General features: G+C 37.3%; 1 protein-coding gene across 1 annotated transcript; it reads left to right on the top strand.

The window, feature by feature from the left end:
- The first annotated feature begins 211 nt into the window (after positions 1-211).
- On the top strand, positions 212-5,695 carry HOXC10 (homeobox C10). Its single transcript, XM_088469290.1, has 2 exons — positions 212-1,103; positions 4,629-5,695. Exons 1-2 carry the CDS (start codon positions 326-328, stop codon positions 4,904-4,906), a joined length of 1,056 nt encoding a protein of 351 aa, XP_088325416.1. The 5' UTR covers positions 212-325; the 3' UTR covers positions 4,907-5,695.
- The last annotated feature ends 7,216 nt before the right edge of the window (positions 5,696-12,911 follow it).

Below are 12,911 nucleotides of genomic sequence, written 5' to 3' on the forward strand. Positions count from 1 at the left end.
CTCCTCCATGGGCTTGCGTTTTGTTCCTGGGTAAACAAAACTGAAGCGTTTCTCCTTTGTTCAACTTGAAGGTTCCCTGGTCTATACCCCGCACAGCCCGATAGATGGCGCTCTTGCTCCACGCTCATTTCCCACTCTCCCGACAACTTGACCCCTGTGACGCCACCCGCGTCTGAATCACCAAGGCCATTTTCACTCCTCATTGGCCTGGCAGTCACGTGGTGGGGGCCAATGCGTGGATAATTATGGTGCTGATATTTTTTCCCTAAAAAAAAAGATGTCAGCCCCTGGCTGTAGTATTCCTCTTTAAAAAGCCTCCCTGAAAATGTCATGTCCCAGCAATGTGACTCCTAACTCGTATTTGATGGACTCGTTGGCCGGTAGCTGCAGAGGGGAGAATTATTCCTCCAACCAGGGGATGTACATGCAGCCTGGGAGCGACTTCAGCTGTGGGGTGATGAGGAACTGTGGGATTGTCCCGGCTCTCTCCAAAAGGGACGAGGTGAATAACCCCAGCCTGTCCCTCAGCTCTTATCCATCTTACCTCTCACAGCTGGACAATTGGTGTGACCCCAAAAACGCTTACAGGATTGAGCAACCTGTTGCAAGGCAGCTCTCCTCATGCTCCTTCCCCACCAATGTCAAGGAAGAGAATGTCTGCTGCATGTACAGTGCTGACAAGAGGGCAAAAAATGCCACAGAGTCTGCCCTGTACCCCAACCAAATGCCCGACCCCCGGCCCAGTGACCATGAGGTCCCTGTCCCCAGCTACTACCGAGCCGGCCAAGGTTACCCCCTAGAAAAGAGCCACAATGCAGCCGACTTTCAGACAAGTTTTGACAACAGGACGAGTCTGAACCCCAGGGGTGAGATCCTGGAGCAGCAGCAGCAAGCGGGTGGCAAGGTGGGCTTCCCTGAGAATACCAAGACGGATAATCAGAGCTTGGCCACAAATCTCAGCACCAACTCCAACAGTGCCACTGCCAGTGACATCAAGACGGAGAAGAGCCTCCCGGCTCCCAAACTGGCAGCTCCCGTGGCAGACAAGGATTTGGACAAGAACACTGACACCAGTACCGATAACTCCGACAACGAAGCCAAAGGTAAGTGCTAAATTCTCATCCATACTGTTGCCCTTACCCCTGCCCTGACTGCTATACTGCCTCTACATACTATTGACCTTACCCCCTGCCCTAAGTGTTAAATTCTCTATACACAATATTGCACTTACCTCCTGCCCCGAGTGCTATACTGCCTAAGCATATTATTGCACTTACCTCCTGCCCCGAGTGCTATACTGCCTAAGCATATTATTGCACTTACCTCCTGCCCCGAGTGCTATACTGCCTAAGCATATTATTGCACTTACCTCCTGCCCCGAGTGCTATACTGCCTAAGCATATTATTGCACTTACCTCCTGCCCTGTGTGCTATCTGTGTGCTATACTGCCTATCCATACCACTGAACTTACATCATTCCTTCAGTGCTAAAATACCTATCCATACTATTGTACTTACCTAATGCACTGAGTGCTAAGGTCAGTGTCCATAGTAATGCACCTACCTAATTCCCTAAGTGCTAAACTCTTTATCCATACTACAGCACTACGGCTGACATAGGCAATACTGAGGTGGTATTATGTGTCAAAGTGTAAAGTTTTCCATACATAGCAGTAATAACGTCAAAATATTATTTAACGTCTATCTATCTATCTATCTATCTATCTATCTATCTATCTATCTATCTATCTATCTAACTATCTATTTATATTTCTATATTTAATGCATTAAAGTAATTTTGGAAGGATTGATTACAGAATTGATATTTTCATTTTAATGTATGTGTCCCCTTTGTGTTGATTATTTGTATTTTGCTACATTTGTTGTTTATTGAGAAAAATATATATGTGCTTTTTGTCTTGTTATGTTACCCTGCTAAATTTGCTCCCTGAGTTTTGCCGGTATTACCTGTATTATTGTCTTACGGTGATATCATTGAGCTTTGCATGGGCGAACAAACACACAAAAATAGACAGATAGTAGATAGATAGATAGATAGATAGATAAATAGATAGATAGATAGATAGATAGATAGATAGATAGATAGATAGATAGATAGATAGATAGATAGATAGATAGACAGATAGAAAAACACATTTATATACACATACAAATATATATATATATTACACAGGAATAATTATACAAAATATGTGTTATGTGTGTGTAAGTATTAAATAGTGTGATACTTGAAATGGGCACATATATTCATGTATTTATTATTATATGGATAAAGATTACATTAGTTATATCGAGACCAATGGGGAGATTTCATACAAATATTTGCCAGTCCCTTGCCTATATTGCTCCGTAGCTGCACTATAGTAAAAGATAATGATGCAAACTGAAAGCAGCCATTTCTGTTGTAAACACAGTAGTAAGACTATCGTATGTTTATGTCTGGGGGAGATCTAAGGACTCTGAAACCTATACATGTAGTACGTATTTACATAAAGGCGCAATTTAAGCTACTTTTTAGTCTAAATTTCTAATTTTAATACATGTAGGGGTGAAACAATTATTTTCTTTATGTTTAATGATCATACGAGAAGTTTTGTCTTTATAGTACTGAAAGTACTGTATAAAGCAAAGTCAAGTTTACGAAAACAGATTAATCAAATACAGAGTAGGTTCTATACATCTTCATTCCAGATGTGCTAAACTCACAGCAAAGAGACACCTAGAGCAGAGGAAACATTTACACCGATTTGTGACCTGTCTTTCTGCAATATATACAGCTTTGTGGCTGGTTCTATGACTTGTGTGGTTTATCTCACAAGCTTCTTATATTGTTGGTCATTTTATCTTCTTTTTGTGTTCAGCCTCTGCAGACTATTGTGTAATGGTTTCCTTTGCTTTTATTCCTTGTTTTCTTTTCTTTAAAGTTGCTTTAAATGTTTATTTCCCAGTGTATTTCCTGCCATCCAGCCCAGTTTCATTGCTGCTAGTATATACTCTATTGATGCTCCAAGCTGTATGTCATCCTTTTGTTTTATAAAGTGTGATAATTGTGACGCTTGGAACTGCAATCGGTTGTAACTTGGTGAAAATAACAACTATGTTAGCAATATAACAAATGTGTGTTTCCCTTGGAAGTCAGATATGAAGAGATCCGTTTTCTTATGACCTGTGTAATGTTTTTATATGTGTGCATGCATTGAATTATTGCTTTTACCTAGTACAGCAAACTGTCGCTGACACGCAAATGCCCACACGTGTGTGTCATACGTTTGTCCTTAATGCTGCATTTAGCTATTTATATCATTCAAGCGCTCATGTCTTACTAAGCATACACATATATGCGGCATGCGCAAATGGATTTTCAATAATACTAATAAGTGAGTTATTTACATGTACGTAACGTAGTAACGTATATACATACAGTACATAATAGTCATACCCAAACTCTATACATATGCAGCTGATTGTTTATCTCTAATTCATAATAAATATTTAAATTGTTTCCAACACGTGTTAGTTCATCAATTTAGATCTATCTATCTATCTATCTATCTATCTATCTATCTATCTATCTATCTATCTATCTATCTATCTATCTATCTCATATCTATCTATCTATCTATCTATCTATCTATCTATCTATCCCATATCTATCTATCTTTCTACCTGTATAAAAAGATAAAGCTAAATAGATAAACTGATATATATATATATATATATATATATATATATATGATTTGCACACGGAAACACATTTATATTGCTGTATATTACAAATAATTTGCACAGAAGGAATGTTGTATTTTTATTACTGTTCCTGTTGCTATATACATACGCACACACACGTTTGTTTCTTGTTTCCAAATACGTGTGTGTGTGTGTGTGTGTGTGTGTGTGTGTGTGTGTGTGTGTGTGTGTGTGTGTGTGTGTGTGTGTGTGTGTGTGTGTGTGTGTGTGTGTGTGTGTGTCTAAAAAAGCAACATGGAAAGCAATAACTTTATAACTTTGTTTTTCTTGCAAATTATTAAACGCCAGCATTCATTGAGCACACTTGTGCATGTGCAAACACACACTTTACTTTCACATATGTTTCCAGGCACACACCCACCTATTATAGAAACATGAGTGTGTGTGTTGTTAATATAATACACACTCTTACAGCATGTGCAATCGTCCAGACGTAGTAGAGTTGAATTGTGATAGATAGATAGATTTATTTATTTATTTATGTATTGTATGATCTGCAAAAATAGTCTTCATTACTCCTTTATGTGTAGATGGCAAAGAAAGGCTATAACTTTGTTGATCCCTTGTGACAAGTGTGATATGGAGGCATGGCTACAGAGCAGGGCAAGCATTTCATGTTAGTAAGATATCTGCTAACAGGATACTGTGTGCCAAATTGTCATGTCTGATTTTAGTGCTGCAATCTCCTGCCCGGATTAAGGACTATTGGGTAATGGGATTGTGACATTGCTGCTGTACACATCTTTGCAATAGTGTTTAGGAGACCAGGTATTGCCAGCTAGTCCTACCTATAGAAGTATAGTAGGTATCTTCATCAGCTCTTTCAAGGAATACTTATATTTAAATATTATCTTTAACAGAGGATATAAAGGCAGAAAACGCTACAGGAAATTGGCTGACAGCTAAGAGCGGAAGGAAGAAACGGTGTCCTTATACTAAGCATCAGACGTTGGAACTGGAGAAAGAATTCTTATTTAATATGTACTTGACCCGTGAGCGCCGCCTAGAGATTAGTAAGAGTATCAACTTAACAGACAGACAAGTGAAAATTTGGTTTCAAAACCGCAGGATGAAACTGAAGAAAATGAACAGGGAAAACCGGATTCGAGAACTGACATCAAATTTTAATTTTACTTGAGCTTAAGAAAGAAAAACACATAAAAAAATCCGCTAAGAAGTCACGAAATAACCCTAAATTCCCTCTACCCCTCAAATATTCAACTAGTGAAAATAGGAGAAAAAAAAGATGAAATGACACTTGTACATGTTCTAGTTCATTATTGCAACGCTTATATATACAAAAATCAAGTAGTGAGTATGTCAGTCAGCCCTTCTGTTATTTTCCATACCCACAGTTTGTAGATAAAGGGAGGTGCATCGCTATAATGCATGAACGTATATATTGCATCCTTGATTCTATGTAAAGATGGTCAGTGAGCCAGCTACTGAAATTGTATTTTTTAAGTTATTTACCCAGCACAAGACAAAAAAAAAAGCAAATACCTTTTTTTTTGGACTCTGTCTGATGCTTTAAATATACATATGCGTCTAACAAAAGAATGGGGAAAAAAAGAAAATTAAGAGAAACAAAAAACCCTTCGCATTCTTCCATCAGTGTAACCTGTATATTGTACCTTAAATCAGACTGGCAAGCCGAACTTTAAATGTTTGTAAATGATAACAGTGAAGTTATGGACATTCTCTCTTTATATACATATAAATATATATATAAATATATATATATATATATATCTCTCTTATGCAGTTTCTTAACTGGGCCACTGCATATTTAAGTAAGAAAATGGGAAAAAAACAGTATTAATAATCCATAAAAAAAAATACATTTCTCGTGTTTGTTATTTAAATACACTGTATGTAATTTCTGCATGTATTTTCCTATGTGGAGAAAAAAAATAAATTTCATAGAACTGCGATTACTTGACTTGTTCTTGCACTGCATTTCAGTAGGAGCCAGTTCTCAGACAGACATATTTCAATGTTTTACTTGAAACATTTTTTATTATGATTATTAATTTTATTATTTTTGTTTTCTTTTTCTTTTATTCGTGTTAGGCTTTTAGGAGACTATCTTAGCGGGTTTAATAAGTGAGAGACCATAACTTTGATTTAAATATTATCCAGGTGACCACAATAAGTCAAGGTCATAAAACAGTAATGTCAGGACAGTCTTGCTAAAGCGCTGGAGGTGGATTTTATGATCTGCAAATATAATGTGCTGCAGCAGTAAAAGATGCATTTAAAGGTGACTCCAGAAGAGGGAAGGGACTCATAGCCTGTGCTGCAATCTTTGGATACACACTTCTTATGGCTTTGGGTGTTCTTTTTAAGAGAAAACAGCCACTGTACATGACAAGGAATAGCAAAGCATTGCCCCAAGCCGAACAAAGGAATAAAGTCTCTGCACAATGGACGAAGCGACCTCTCCAGCAGTCAGAAAGGTAAGCTTTGCATGTTTTATATTTTATCATCAACTATCTGTCTGATGTGCTGTTAAATGTTGTTGATTTTCTATTTTCTCGCCATGGTTACTGTTCAGTGCCTGTACTGTAGGTGAGATGCACAGTCTGTGTATATGGGGTCTTACATTAGATCAATTGCGCCTTTGTGGATGTTTTTTCTATAATTATTATTATTTATTATATTTGTTTGCTATCTAGTAAGAAGTATCACATAATGAGTTCAGCACTGATTTAAAGAGCCAGTGGAATGTATTTGAGAATTCAACAATGTTTACAAAAATGCAACAATGTTTTTGTGTTTAATTAGAATAACCACGTTATGCTTGGTATTGGATAATATTTACTGTACTCCAAGACACCTATCTGGCTTTATATGTAGTTTATTTGAGCTGGTCTAGTCTACTGTGCCATGCACCCAGTACTATCTGTCTGTTCCCTCTACAGCTATCACTAGGGAGCTAGAATTGAAAGCATCCGAGCAATTATAGGTTAATTTGTGTGGATCCTGTCTTGGGGAGAGACAGACTGAAGGCTGAAATGTGCATGCTAGTAGTATCAGATCAGGATGGGATTGAGCCACCTTGCATTATGATTTGGATGTCTAAGAATTGGGGAGGGAAAAGGGGGGGTGGAGGGCTGCGAATGAGCACATCCCTTTTCCTTATTAAAGGTTAGTAAATGAGAAAGAGATGAAAATCAGTAAATGACTGTGAGGCGTTTGCTGCAGGCTGCCATAGGCAATGAAGATGACAGCATTTTGCCACTGGTATAGGGAGTGAGGACTGCATTGCTCCCGTGTGTCAGGCTGCCTCATAGGAGGAATATTGCAGCATTTACACCCATTTATTCCCCTTTTATTTATGCTTTTTTTTTTCTTTGCACCCGCCTCCTTTTATCTGACAAGGGAATGTGGATGTTACATCTTTTCACCCAGCTGATCCGTGGTTTAGGTAGTTTCATGTTGTTGGGATGGACTGTTTTAACGCGGCAACAAGAAACTGCCTTAATTACGTCAGTTCGTCTTCATCAAGAACAACGATTCCCGGTTACACCCTGCAGGGTCTGCGAGGGGCCAGGGAAAGATCCTCTAAGGATGCCAGTACCGGGGAAGGAGCCAGTCTCTGCTTCCCAGAGTCCCAGACATACAGCTGTAGCCTCATCTGCTCCCCTTGCTTTTGTTTATTGGCAGAAGGAGGCTCCTGAAATTATTGTGGCCAGACAAAAGGACTCTTCCTTCCGAAATCCTATTAAATTATTTACTTATAGGCTGTAAACCGGAACCCCAAAGAAAGAGCAATGTTCACTGGCAATGAGAACAGGGGGTCGTATTTAAATAGCTGTTAAATGCCTCATTTCGTGCCTTGGCTGACATGCTTGAGGACATAGAGGGTTTTATGGAAGAAATATTAGACTTAAAGCAAGAATCCTGGGTATCTGTGCCCTCAGCCCACCTTAGCTGGGGAGGTGATATGTCTTACAGTCCATCTATTAGAACTACCCGAGTGCTGCAGGCAGCAGTCCTGTTATGTTCGGTCATTACTGTGCAGGCGGTGTAAGTGTAGTTATACGGATAGTATGTGAACGCTATGATTACATGTCGATGTAATGACTTTGCTTCTAGAGATAAACCTGGTGCAATTGCAAATATGATCAGATGGGATATCTGATACAGCTGTGAAGTTCATATTCAGTAATACAACATGCCACTTATGAAACCGCTGTTCTTACACTGATTGCGCAGAACTTATGGACAAATTGAGTTTCGACTTTTCTCTTTCCTTTCCGAATCGTTACATCTATCTCCACAAAATATAGTAATGAATACTTATTGAAAAGGAACACAATTTCAACATTCGTTCATATATATAAATACACATTACGTTTAACTCAGTTTTAAATTCCTTTTTTTTTCGTGAAACAAACATTCTGCATTATCAGAAATAAAATTGTAAAATCGAAACTTAAGACTCAAATCAATCTAGACTAAAGTTAACATGTAATTTCCCATAGTGCCCAAAGCAGATACATGTGTAGGATATATATATATATATACTACATACACACATGTGTGTGTATACATGTATCTGTATGTATCTATATACATACACACACATACTGCATACATACACGAACATATGTGTGTGTCTGTATATATAGAAACTCACACACACACATATATGTATCTAAGTGCACACATATATAGATAGATAGATAGATAGATAGATAGATAGATAGATAGATAGATAGATAGATAGATAGATAGGTAGGTAGATAGATAGATAGATAGATAGATAGATAGATAGATAGATAGATAGATAGATAGGGTAAAGTTATATAAAGGCGGAAAATGTATCTATTACACTATATATCTCTCAACAACCATATGTCCACAACCACAATTACATTGTACAATTTACAGCGGCCAAATGTTCACAGTCTGGGACTATAGCTGAACGCTACTCCTTCTAAATGTTAGCCTCTGTTTCTATACAAACATAAAAAAGTGCTCGACTCATTTCTTAAACAATATATTGTCAAAAAAAGCAGAAAGAAAAACAATGACAACACAGTTTAGTACAAACTGACAAGTATTTAATAAATTAAAACGTAATTATTTTTGTTTCAACAATCCAGAATAAGCAGGTCTAATATTTTTTTATATCTGCATGTAACTTACTATGAAGCATTATACAGGTAATACATATATTCGATGCTTTATATTCACGGTTGTAGCGTTAATCAGTCGCTCCCTCTTGTTGAATTTTGCAGTTTGACCATTTTTCCATGTAGAGTGATGATTTCTTCAGCAGTGTTTTATTATTTCCCTGTTATCTGTGTGTAATTCCTTTATTTAGCAATGCAATACTTGATGACGCAAAACGGAAGTTGCCATGGTTATCCACCGTGCAAATATGTATCCACATTTTATCACAATTCAGGTTACATTTCGTTTCGAGGTGCAACAATTAGGACTTTGCAATAATAATATTTTATATTGCACTGACATTTTCAAACTACAGTCATCCTAAAACGTGTGAAAGGTCTCAAGGCCTGTAGCCTGCAAGTATGACCATTATCATTCTTTACAGTCTGCAAACTACCTCCTAAGGCATCTTGTATGAAGCTTTGTTTGACTTGAGAAAATCATTAAATAATTCTTATACGTTCTTATACGTTGTTTTAAGAATATAAATTGTCTTCATTATAAGTTTCTCCCAGTGTATACTTAGCTTGATCCTGGGTATAGACTGTTGTAATTATAGGCATTTTGCATTATGCAATATTATTTTACCTGAAATTCTGTCGAGAAAATAAAAATATGTTAATTTCCTAAAAACACCCATATACGCCCAAAAATGTGTATGTTATATTGCTAACTCTAATTAAAAAAATGCAACAACACATATTAGACAAGACACGTCCACAGAATAAATATGCAGATTTCAACACAAACACACACACACAAACGTGGTGCAGTCCCTTACACATATACCACTAGCATACGTGTATGTATGTGTCTAGCCTCCAGAAAATACAAAAACTCACACACAAAAGTATACATACTATTTACATATAACACACACAACACACACACACACACACACACACACACACACACACACACACACACACACACACACACACACACACACACACACACACACACACACACACACACACACACACACACATGCACACACAATTTCGGCATATGTACACAGTACGCAGGAAAAAAATCACGTTTCAGCACATAACAACAAAAATACAGACTAGCTCCCAAATCCATATAAATATAAATGTAATCAGCTATTTCATCTTACAAATAACACATAAAATCACAACACGAACTTATAAAAATAGTCTAGACACTCTATTTCATAATCCACATACATTCACTAAATACAGAAAAACACCTGTACCTATGTATATACCTGTAATTCACATGAATATAAGAATCGGTGTATAGAGCAAACTTTACACTTAGTATATGTGGTTGTACTTTGGCTATGTGGCCATTTGGCTATATGGTCATACTTATGTTTTAGCTATATGGTCATACTTATGCTATATGGTCATACTTATGCTTTGGCTATATGGTCATACTTATGTTTTGGTTATATGGTCATACTTATATTTTGGCTATATGGTCATACTTATGATATATGGTCATACTTATGCTTTTGCTCTATGGTCATACTTATATTTTCGCTATGTGGTCATACTTATGCTATATGGTCATACTTATGCTTTGGATATATGGTCATACTTATGTTTTGGCGATATGGTCATACTTATATTTTGGCTATATGGTCATACTTATGATATATGGTCATACTTATGCTTTGGCTATATGGTCATACTTATATTTTGGCTATATGGTCATACTTATGATATATGGTCATACTTATGCTTTGGCTATATGGTCATACTTATATTTTGGCTATATGGTCATACTTATGCTATATGGTCATATTTATATTTTGGCTATATGGTCATACTTATGCTACATGGTCATACTTATGCTTTGGATATATGGTCATACTTCTGCTTTGGCATGTGGTCCTAATTATACTTAGGATATTCAGTCAAGTATGCACATATGTAACTATTATATGGAAGATAATATAAATGCAGAACTCAGATATGTCTAATTCTCTTTTCTAACATTTGGCAGGATCGGATATATTGTTTACTGTCTGCCAGTGGTTATCCTTGTTTGATGCAACCGATTTGAGCTCTTTGATATTTGCCATTATAGATCTTATTATTGACTGTCACTTATTAGTGAGAATGGGAAATATTCCATAATTCCTTGATCACATACTTACTACAAGGACAATAACAAGTGCAGGCTTCCATTCAGCTTTGTTGTGATAGTGTATTAAACAAAGTAATGTGATCTGGCCCTCACATAGCTGAGTGGGGGGAGGCGACAATTTGAGGCTAGCTGAGGCTTACTTCAGAGGAAAAAAAAAGATTTTTGCAAGTAAATTTGAAAGGGAACTTGGGGCCGTTAAGTAAATTGGTCCTAGGCAGTAATTGCACTTAGGAATTTTTAGTACACCGGTCTCAACACCACTAAAATTAGTCTGGAATCCAAAGTCATTTCACATAAATATTCCCTCTAGGGGACTTGAGACCATTGCAGGAGCAGGTAGAGGAACTTTATGGCTGCAGTAAGATCTCCAAGTCTTCTGTGCTGTTTTCTTTTGATAGTTTAGTGTCTTGTGTACTTCCTAACCCCCCACAAACAGGGCATTCTCTGTCTGCTAAATGGCAAGAAGCAATCAGCTCATTGTACTAATCTGCCAATGTACTTTCTCACATGTACGTGCTATTCACTTCACACACTGGGGTTTGCTCCTGTGTATCAAGACTGTAGGCCGTTTCCTGGATGAATTACCAGTAAATAGCAAAGATCCTGTAAAACAGTAAAGTCCCACCGTCTGCTGGTGTTTTCACGTTACAATTATTCTATCATGCATGTCAGGTATTCATACACAAGACTGTATTTAAATTCTTGAAATACTTGTGTGTAGGATATCTTACTGTTACCAAAGTTCTTCATAAAGTAGATAATCCAGGTTCACCCCAGTGACTGATAACTAGTTTTACAAATTAATCAATTTAAACATTGTTTCACTTTCCTTGAAATAACGGTTTTAAACCCATATAGTATGTCTAGACCAACACTGGCCAAATTCAAAGTAGGTACATTATTTAGGTCTCACTCACGCTCACGCTCTCTCTCTCTCTCTCTCTCTCTCTCTCTCTCTCTCTCTCTCTCTCTCTCTCTCTCTCTCTCATCTATCTATTTATCTATCTATCACCTATCTATCTCTATTTATCAATCTAAACTATACATCCATCGTTCTGTTTCCCCATCTGTCTTCAAAACTGTCTATCGTCGAGCTATCTCGACTACCAGTAATCTATAGAACACTAGACACAACAACCACCTAAAGATTTAATAAACCCTGGCCTGATTATATATATATATATATATATATATATATATATATATATATACCACCCAGAACTAAGATTAATTAGAAGACTACATAGGTAACACACACAGTACGCAATATGACAGAATAGTACATTCCCAGATGACACAAGAACAGGACATTGCACAAAGTCGTGGAACGGTTTAATTACCTTGATTGCGCCGCATCCGGACTGGATTAAAAATGTGCTGTTCACCTATATATATTTGTTTAAATATTGCTCTAAACATCCCGTTATATAAGAAAAAAAATACAAAAAAAAGTTTTTGTATTAACCGAACTTGACGGTGTTTATTGAACCATACCATGGAGACAGCCAAGCCACAAAATGGGTGTTTGGAGAGCGCATTTGTCTGTCTGTCAAGTATGGCGTGAATGTGTCTGCTGCCTGCAGTCCAACAGCCCATGATGGATAAACCAGATCACTGACAGTCCTTTGGAAATCTCCGGGACAAAGGGTGCTATGGCTCCCATTAATGGGATATTATATTGAGGTGACTCTTTTTTTTCTCCCCACCCCATCTGCAATTTTCAGAGCTTCCCCGTGTAAACTCGTAAAACCTGCAATGGGGAGGGAAAAGGGGGCCTTCACTTCAATGAGTTTGCTTTCAATTCCTCCAGGCCTGTGTCTACAGGACTATTTAGGTATTTTTTT

This window comes from Taudactylus pleione, unplaced genomic scaffold (genome assembly GCF_031769625.1).
Source record: "Taudactylus pleione unplaced genomic scaffold, aTauple2 ptg000089l, whole genome shotgun sequence".
In the NCBI taxonomy this organism is placed as follows: Eukaryota; Metazoa; Chordata; class Amphibia; order Anura; family Myobatrachidae; genus Taudactylus; species Taudactylus pleione.

Excerpts from the sequence above, each read along its gene's own strand:
- HOXC10 (XM_088469290.1), top strand. The coding sequence starts at position 326 with ATGTCATGTCCCAGCAATGTGACTCCTAACTCGTATTTGATGGACTCG. Across the intron at positions 1,104-4,628 it reads CTCCGACAACGAAGCCAAAG|AGGATATAAAGGCAGAAAAC; the intron begins GTAAGTGCTAAA and ends TATCTTTAACAG.